The sequence below is a fragment of the Cyprinus carpio genome, chromosome A23 (assembly GCF_018340385.1).
Source record: "Cyprinus carpio isolate SPL01 chromosome A23, ASM1834038v1, whole genome shotgun sequence".
NCBI lineage: Eukaryota > Metazoa > Chordata > Actinopteri > Cypriniformes > Cyprinidae > Cyprinus > Cyprinus carpio.
In genome coordinates, this window is record NC_056594.1 from 17,124,967 (window position 1) to 17,134,838 (window position 9,872).

The 9,872-nt window shown below is 38.7% G+C and overlaps 1 protein-coding gene across 1 annotated transcript; it reads right to left on the reverse strand.

Moving 5' to 3' along the window:
• Positions 1-665: 665 nt before the first annotated feature.
• LOC109079582 (cysteine/serine-rich nuclear protein 2-like) lies at positions 666-9,611 on the reverse strand. The gene is made up of 5 exons (XM_042713481.1): positions 8,954-9,611; positions 4,979-5,148; positions 3,957-4,219; positions 3,543-3,839; positions 666-3,237 (listed from the first exon to the last, which is right to left on the reverse strand). The coding sequence occupies exons 2-5, from the start codon at positions 5,133-5,135 to the stop codon at positions 2,380-2,382; spliced, it is 1,575 nt and encodes a 524-aa protein (XP_042569415.1). The 5' UTR covers positions 5,136-5,148; positions 8,954-9,611; the 3' UTR covers positions 666-2,379.
• Between the last annotated feature and the right edge of the window lie 261 nt (positions 9,612-9,872).

Genomic DNA, 9,872 nt, shown 5'->3' on the forward strand with positions numbered 1-9,872 from the left:
GGGGGAGTGCATGTACAGTTCTCTCTCCACCTTCAATACCACGACTGAGCAAATCGAACCCCCAACTGAAAATGGCTGCCCACTGCTCCGGGTGTGTGTTCACAGTGTGGGTGTGTGTTCACTGATAAAATGCAGAGCACTAATTCTGAGTATGGGTCACCATTTGGACCCCATACTGCACTTTCACTACAAATATTTTTTTTTAACATTTATTTTTTTCTCTCTCTACATATATTCTACATATAGTGTTAATATCAATATGTAAAAACTAACATAAGAGCACCTTTTGAAATATGATGACCCCATACTGCACTCAAAAACATAGGTTCATCTCACAAATCAGCATGAATCTTTCTGGCACACGTACAAACACTCATACACACTGCAAAATGACAATTTTCTTGGGTTCCTTACATTTAAATAATTTATAAACATCACAAAACTGATTATACTATTTGAAGACACCATTTTTTTCATGTAACCATTCAAATGATTATTTTGTCTTTAACATTAAACAGAAGTGAACTGAAACAACTTTAACAGAAAGCATCTAAAGTAATTTTTTTACCGACATTATTCATATTCTAATACAAGAGGGATGAGAGAGGAATGGACTATAAAAATGCAAAAGGGGAAGAAGAGGAAGGATAAAGAGGCAAGATAGATGGTCTTCACGTAGTTTAAATGTGGATTTGGAAATTTAAAATGAGGTGCAATGTTGACAAAATTATAATCAGCCTAACTTGTAATGTTGCTTAAATACCAGGAGTGGTTAAAACTAAAAAGGCTAATGAGAAACAAAATATGTAAAAGAACACGCCATGCATACATTTTGCTCAAAATAAGCAATTACATTTTTAAAATATAAAGTCAATTCTTGCATTGTGTCATTGTAAATTAACCACATTTTCACCTAAAGTTCTCATTACTGTCAATTAAAGAAAAAACTAAAAATTTAATAAAATGTACAAAAATTTTATAAAGCTATTTGATAGTGGTAAAATTGTTGTAAAAGAAAAATGGTAATGGTCCTAAATCATTATTTCATTTATGTAAAATGCTTTTTTTTTCTTCTTTTGAAATGTGAACTGGATGTGTTTTCATGCGATTCACCCATACAATCACTTCTGTAATCTTTAAAGGCTTGATGTTCAATAAATGTATATGATCTTATTCACTCGTGAAAAAAAAAACATATATGATTGAAGATGACAATACTCACACACATTGTCCTCGCCCTAACAATATAAAGCGGTGGTAAATAAATAAACATCCATGAACTGGGACGGTAGGCTACGGCTTCAAACGGTGTCAGGTCAAGACTATGATAAATCAGTAAAGAACTGCTGTGCAAATGGATTGCACATTCATTCATCCTCCTGATCCCCTCTCAGCAAGTTCAAACGAATCAAGTTTTCAACATGCATACAGAGAACAAGCAGCTTTTTCACTCATCTTCATGCTAGCTCTTAGCAAAACACTTGTACAGTACATGAAAACCAAGTATTTCCAGGATTGTTGGGTCTATTCACAGGAAGGATGCTACAAACAACACCCTCTTCTAAAATTAGCAACCCCTTCTTTTAATGTTAGCACTGAGTTAGCATCAGCCATATGCATATTACTAATGTTGCATTCACGCCCTGGAAGAATTACCATAATTACAGGATTCCGAGTATTAAAAACTATTCAAGGCCTTTGGAATCTTTTGCAATTACAACTCTGGAACCTATTAATTTTATAAAAGCTCCATTCCAAGCTTAATGTAGGGTTTTTGTTTGTTATAAGCAACAAAGCTGTGCATGAATACATTTTGGCGTTATAAGCATTGTCACAGAAACAGTATGAACAGCTGAGAGTTGTCATCTCATAACTGTGGTAATTCTAACAACACATGAGCATAGTGTTAGTATATACCCTTCCTGACAGTGCCAATTAGTTGTTAGGGTGCAGTATCAGAAACTCTACAAACTGGAAAGGCCATACATAGGCGCTGGATAATCCTGAAAATGCTTGTTCCTCGACATAAAGGCCACTTTTTTCCCCCACTAGTATCAAGTAATAAACTGATACCATATTGGAAAAACAAACACTTGTTGTCAGATCAGAATCTCTGCTTTTCTTGAGTTCCTTTTTTCATTTTTTAAATAAATTATTCTATTTTTCTGTTTTTTAATAACTTATTTTACCACGGACAACCTACTTCAAACACAGTACATGCTTATCTCCAGCTAAATTGGATACAAACCCATGAAGGTAACTTGTTTCTTTAACATGTAATAACATTATGCAATCATGTAACGTATCGCACTGTGTGGAGTAGGCTCTCTATGAATTTAATGACTAACTTGTGCAAAACATCTGCAGAGGTGATGGGCTCTACACTTCTGAAGGAAGTTGTATTGCCTTTTCATCCATTGACAGGCACGTCTCAAGGCATTCCTTCTCATTTGAGGCCTGTTCAGGACAAAGTTGTTCTTCGTCCCCATTCTCGAGAGGTGGAGGTACTTCGACAGACAAGCTCTTGGCCGAATCCTGCCCGCAGGTTTCTTGTTTTTGCCGATCACTCTCCATATCTGGATCCCCACCTTCGCTCACCACCTCCTCTACTTGCGCAGGAAGTGTCTCAAAGGCTGCTGTCTCTACATGACCTACCTGATAATAGAGGACAGAAGCAGGATCTTTGAGCAGCCTCTGCTCGGTCTGTTCATCTGCATGGTTCTCTGTAATACACAGCAGGGTGGCACCTTCAGGAAAAGACCCTTCTAGAAGGACTCCCTCAACACCTTCCATGCCCTCCATCCCAGCCTGGCCTGTGATGGCACCTTGCAGGAGACAAAGGGTTGGGTCAGTGGTCTGCGCCTCCTCGACCTGCTGCTCTTCTTGTTCCAGTCTCCTTTCCCATTCCTCCGCACTCTGTAGATGAAGCACGGCTGTTTCGTTCTCACGCTCCAGGCTGTCGCACTGCTCCTCTTGCAGCTCCTGAACACTTTGGCTTTCCACCACCACACCTGAGTCCAAGGGAGAAAGAGACAGAGATGGCGAGGAGACTAACTCTGTCTCTTCCCCACAATCCTCTCCAGACCTAACACTCAACAGGCTTCTCTTTTCCAGGTCAAGTTTCATGATAGTGTGAAGATAGTGGGTTCGCACACGAAGAGGGTTGAACTCAATGCGGCCAGCTGTATTACCACAACCGTCATGGGTGCAGCCACATGGGAAGGACATCCGATCCACCTTTGGAACAAGGTACAAGAGAAAGAGCATGTCTTTTATTTGAATAGACTAATAGACCAAATCAGGGGTGTCTGATCCTGCCTCTGGAGGACCACCTTCCAGCATAGTTTAGCTCCAGTCCCAATTAAACACACCTGAACCAGCAACTCAAGTTCCTCAGGATCACTAGAAACACTCAGGCAGGTGCGCTCGAGCTAAACTCTACAGGATGGTGGCCCTTAAGGAGCAGGATGGTACACCCCTGGGCGAACTGGACACAACTTGATAGTAAAATGTCTAACTTCTGAGACTACCAAGTGCCGTACCTGGCACTTAATTCCAGCTTGGCTGCATCTGCAGTGCCGAGGGTCGCAGTAGAAGCGGCAGTCACAACCACACTCCTCCCGGGACAAACGTATGGCACGCAGCTCAGCCTTTTCTCTAGCATCTATACGGGCAATTCCTGAGGCCCTCAGTAGTGCCCGACGCCTCTTGGTTGGAAGAGGCTGCAGGAAGAAGCAATCGTCCACCTCTACACTCTCAACATCCAGATCCTCATCGGATATGTCGTCCAGGGTAAGCAACTCAGCTTCGGGGCAATCCACAGTTCCATTCCGTGTCAGCTGGGACAAGTCAAGTAAAAGAGATCTTAAAATCAAAACAAAATGTCTACCCTACTGCAAAAGAAGAATCATGTAGGAACAACAGAAGATAGAACAGAACAATGACAAACAACTAACCTTTAACTTTCGAGTATTGAGTTTTTCTTGCCGTAGGTGTTGACGCAGCACATGCTTGTGGCTGTTCTCTTGTTCTCGTGCAAACTCGCCAAGGGTGTAATGTCGTATAGTACAGTGATGGTGTGCCATGCCCAGGGAGCTGCCACCCTGACTGGGCACACTGGTAAAGCCCTGCCTTCTGGAGAAGTAATAGACTGTCACTGCGTCAAAGCGTACCTGCTTACGACCTAAAGATGCTTTGTGTCTTCTGAGAATGGAGTGGGCTACAGAAACAAGATAAAGAGATACTGTTAACAATAATGTTTTGCTCTATTGCTTTAGTACTCAACCTACGCCTCCTTAAATTACAATATTGTGGTTCAAACGAAGTCTCACTTTATCCAGAAATGGTGTTTAAGAGTTTTTCATCTCAAGGTTTGCTGCATTAGCCACAATGACCAAGTAAGACGTGTTCCTGAAACAACATCCTTTGTTGCTCCTTGAACAACATTTCTATAAAGGAAACCTAATCCATACTCCAAACCCTATTCATAACCTTTCACCAACATCTGTGAGAAATAATTAATTGATAAGCATATATTTTCCTATAGCTATAAGACTAACCCTAACCTTAAACCTACACCTAAATCTGATTGTTTAAAAGCATTGTTGCTCCATTCCGACAAGGATGTTGGTCCAGAAACATCTATGGATGAGGGTCTTGTAGCTCTTACAAACAAAAGAGAACTGGCAACATGGTTGAAGAACTGACTCAAGAGGTTTTCATAGTCTTAATAGTATATTTCTGAATGGGTACCTATGTGTAAAACTAACTATATAAGCGTAGTAAGAAGCTGTTGCACTTTACACTGAAATGTTATGATTTGCATCTGCTGCAATAGTGGAAATGTTGTATGTGGAATTAGCTCAGGGGCTAGGAACAAAACAAAATGCAGGGAAATTGTTTGATCTCCTTCATAACTTACGACTAAGAAGTTGTTATAATAATGAAATTATCAGACTAACTTGTGGTGTGCTCTTACGTGTGAGAGAGCTGGAGGGAGCATTGAGACTGTCGCAGCTATCAGCGCTGTCACTGCTAGAGATGTCATCATCTGAATCTTTGGGTGTGGAACACGGCGAGCCGCTGTCCACCTCCTCGAATCTACGCTTCAGGCCACGAGATGACACTGTCTCCATGGAAACACTGCGTCTGGAGGAATTACAGATAGGTACAAGCTTTGTCCAACAGACTGAAAGAACAGTACTGGCAAAATTTAAAAACATCAACAATCATGACTTAAGAGTGTGCATAGCCAGATATGTATGTCCAAGAGGGGCATTTTTACTTAAGAAATGCTTTTGAATGCACTCTCTCATTCAAGTAAAATACCAAACAAAAAAAAATACATGAATAACACCCCCCCAAAAAAAAAAAAAAAAAAAAAAAAAAATCCATCTAATCCTTATTCCAAAATCTACCGTCAGTTTTGCTAGTGAACAATATATGTTTTCTGATTTCAGATTTTTAATTTTTTTTGTAAATCAATTTGGTGTATATCTTAATTGCTATAAGTATTATAAGTATTCTATATATAGTTTTGACTTTAACATAAATAACTATTACCTTTATAAAACTAAACAGTAATTGTTCAAATAGTGTTGTTAATGATTTTAAGTTTTACCAAATAATTAATTAAATAATTAATTTACACTATTGAAAGGAAAAATGATGTGAAACTTGGCCAGTAACAGAAATTAATCAACACCTGCAGTGTTGAATAAAAATACCTTATTCTGGAAGTCAGCGTGACAAAATATAACATAAAAATGCAATAAAAAAAGGCCACATTCAACAGTCTGGAAGCTAATGGAACATCACATATTTTGCTACCTAATCCTTGACATTCGCTTTCTCCATCCAGCATGAAAGTCCTGCTTAAAAATCATGAAGCCTGCAAACGTCACCATGGTAACTGGTTTAAAGCAATAGCCATGGAAAAACTGCATCCACATTTTGGGTCTCTTTCACCTCCATTAAAACCGTTGGAACCTTACAAACAACAAGCCTTTGCAAGCCGATGACAAGACTGGTTCAGTCAAACCAGAGAGGTCACTCAAGGCCGAATCGGGATGTTTGATCAGACCACCTCCTTAGCCCGAGGGAGCTGTGTAATACAACTGCTTTAAGCGGCTCCATGCCTGATTTTCTTCATGATTGAACACTATTTTTAAACAGTCAGTGGCTTTTTGCCGGGTTAAATGAGAATAGTTTGGTGGTGGCTTTGAGGAAAGGTCGACTTTTACCATGTGAAGGAGAAAAAAGATGACTTGTGAATTATGACTGACAATTAAACTCAAAGCATAATGGATTTAGTCCCACAGATTTGTGAAATCCATAATAACTGGATTAGTTTTATTAACTCTGATTATGAATGCTATGGAAATAGCATTAGCCTGACTCAGCTTGGGCATATGAATGTCTTATTTATTCATTGTTATAATCATTCATTCAATAATCAGGCCGTGTAGCCTCAAATTCAAGCCACATACATGCCAATCACCTATCACTGGCAAAGAATGCATTACGACCTTGAAACAGCAAAAACAGCTGCAACAAACATCAGGATGATGAAATGAAAGAGATGCCCGATTGAGTATACGCTGCATTACACATCGTCTGACACACAAGGCGCTGCTCTTGAATGAACTGTATCCATAGAAACAAGAAATGCTAAGAAACAAGTCCATTTTTGCTTTCTGTGAAACTGACCTAGCTTTTATGTGTACCCATAAAAAATAATGCTACCTACAAGAAAGCTGCTAACAGTAAAGTAAAGTAAAGTAAGCTGCTAGCAAATAATACAGTACGCCAATTATTGTGCATTCAGTGAAGCGTGCCAAGATTTCTCCTCAGACTCAGAGCCAAGCATGTCACTACTATTGGACACCATCATGTCTTAAAAGCGTACGTTCTAACATACATATGCATATGGTAAAGCAATACAATTATATGCAGGCAATGACAACAGAAAGCTTTGCAATGATACCAAACCAAAAGATTTTCAAAGGTTATTAACAAACACATCTCATCCCAACCCAAAATGGTTGAGATGTTTAGGTAGATTACATGTATATAAAACCTAAATAAATAAATGGTAACTAAACAGCTGAGCAAGTTGGTATAACAATGAATACTTTTCAAATGAAAATTATTAGATTATCCAGTCACCTTGCAACCTGAGACTTACTATGAAGATGCTACATCATACATCTAAGTACTAAAACTAGTCACATATGCAACTAACTGGCAGTTAACCCAGGTAACATCAATCTAAAACACTGTTCTAGATATAAAGAAGTAATCAGTCCTTGATTTGTGAGTTACGATCATTGGCAAGTGGAAAAAGGCTTTTAAAAGCACTCCACTGTGTCATAAAAATGGCAGGACTAGATATGGGCCTCAAACAGAAAATTTAACCCAATGCACATCTAATAACTGAGAAACGAACATCATGCAGAGGTGTATGTAGGATAAGAACATGTTTGCATATTCCAAAGATGTCCGTAAGGAGACATGAAGGAAAGGCAGGCAAACTAATTAGTTTCTGAATGCCGCACAGGTCATTTAAAAGCAGGGATGCAACTGCGAAGCTGAAATATGTTTGCAGATCTCCTGACACACATCCTGTGGCCTATTTAAGGCGGACAGAAAGCGTGAATAATTACCTTACAGTACTGACTACACATCAGCTTGTTTGACTGGTCTGCACTGAAATAGCTTGTCCTAGACATATGACACATAAACATCACATCTTTCTTTTCCAGCAACGACAATATCTGCATTGGTGACGTTGCAGTTTCTGGAAATGCAAACATTATTCCCATTCCATGGACGCATCCATGCACCACTTCCATGCACAACCAGCAGACTGAATTTAAAGAGGTTTAGCCATAGAAAAAGAAAAAGTGGAGAATTTATTACAATATGGAATCACACTTTGCACTATAGTGTCCATGTTACTAGAAATAATTATTTTAGAATAATATGCATTTACAAAACAGGTACGTCATACAATATGAACACTATTGTAAAACATGACTGCATCAGGCTGTGGTATCGTTTATTCCTTTAAACTAACTAGTATATCATTTTATTTTAATAGTATTTAAAAAAAATAGTAATAAAGAAACAAATTGCAAATATTTGTCAGTTAATTCTATAGAGATCTAGAGTTCTGTGTTTTAATTGAAATTTTAACTGTCATTGGTATTTATTCATCATTTTATTGTATTATTGGTAATTATAGTAGTAAATATTTAAATAGTTAGGTACTTCATGCAATGGATACTATTTATTAGAGTATCTATTGCATGACTTATTAGTATTATTGTAGTATGTGTTACAGATATTACTAGTTTTGTTTTACTAGTTCACTAAAAGTAGCCATTGTGACTAGTGAATGAAATGTCAGTCATAGCAAATTGTATATATAAAAAAGGCCTCAAACTAACATATCTAACAATTCTGTACTAGTGACTCTGGTACAAATACTAGTGATTAAGAAGTACCTAATGAAGTACTAGCAACAAATCCAGTAAAATAATAAGAGTTAAACCTCATATTTCTATAGAACGCTATTCCAAAAATGGTTACCAGTACTAGATTAATAGCTAGTAGCAAAGAAAGAGTGTGTAATGAAATAGTACTAGTAAAATAACTACTAGTAAGTGCTAGTGAAACATAATTAGACACTAGTAAGTTTAAAGGAATATGCCTAAATGTTGAAAAGGCTTGCCATAATGTGACCCGCTATGAATGGGATGACACATCACATATGATCTATCCCATGATTTTATATCCTTTACTAGAAAACGCAGACAGAGGGTCTTATGACAGAGCAGAAAATGTAATGCTGTTGCAACCGGTCCAATGATCAACCAATTTTTCCTCGTAGGCTGGGCTGTATGGGAAAGACAGGCAGAAGTGAAACACAAAACCTTTCATATAGGCTTACCTTGGGCAGAAATAGAGAGCCTTTAAACCGGCGAAGCTGTCGCTCGATCAGTGCTTCCTTAATTTGGATGGGGTTTTTCTTTGGGGATTTTGAGCCTATTTCAGCTTTAGACTTCCACAAGGTTACAAGATGACAGACAAAAGCGACTCCAGCCCATCGAAATGGCCAGACCAATAGAGAAATAGCAGTTTCTTCACGAAGATATAGTGGTGTCCGAACATCTAAGCATCGTAAACAATAGATATTAGTCTTGACATAGACTATAAATGGGGGTTTTGTGTATCAAGAAGGCTATGCGGGCATTCAACGTTGCAGTCAAGCTCTGTAAAAATTAAAAACGGGGCAGACGAAGGCAGACAATGACGATTTTCATAAAAAATTACTAATCCCGGCGCAGATGCATCAAATAAATGCAGATAAAATCTCAAAGTGATCCTTAAAAAAATGCCTACATTCAAAAAGCCTTCGGGTTTTTTTTTCCTCCGGATAGGTGGTTGTGTTCTGCGCTATGTTTAGACAAATCGCAACGTTATAGTTCCACCCCGAAGGAAAGAAAAAACAAAAATGATGTGTAGTAGCTGTCGGCCAGAGGACCCTATGGGCCTCTCTTCTGCCCCGGTTTGTTACAATGTAACAATAGAGGAAGGAATGCCGCACGGGACACATATATACTTATTGTGACGTCACTGACGTGCCGGCGTAGAGGCTGCCGGGAAATGTAGTTCTAGTGTGTCTTTTGTTAGCATGGGAAGGTACGCTGTCTTCCTCGACAGGAAAACGGATATTGTTTCTTTGAGTGGTTATATTTGGGAACAAGGCGTGTAAAGCAATAAAGGGCAACTGTAACACAAACGAACGTCCCATTCGTGCCATTTACGCTAGGCTAGCTGGGCCCATTTGTAGTCCTCACTTCATTTTT

What these genes read in the sequence shown, in the direction of transcription:
- LOC109079582 (XM_042713481.1), bottom strand. Translation starts at nt 5,135, where the DNA reads ATGGAGACAGTGTCATCTCGTGGCCTGAAGCGTAGATTCGAGGAGGTG. An exon ending in TCCCTCCAGCTCTCTCACAC is followed by an intron (nt 4,220 to 4,978) that starts GTAAGAGCACAC and finishes TTGTTTCTGTAG; the next exon opens with CCCACTCCATTCTCAGAAGA. An exon ending in AAGCTGGAATTAAGTGCCAG is followed by an intron (nt 3,238 to 3,542) that starts GTACGGCACTTG and finishes CTTGTTCCAAAG; the next exon opens with GTGGATCGGATGTCCTTCCC.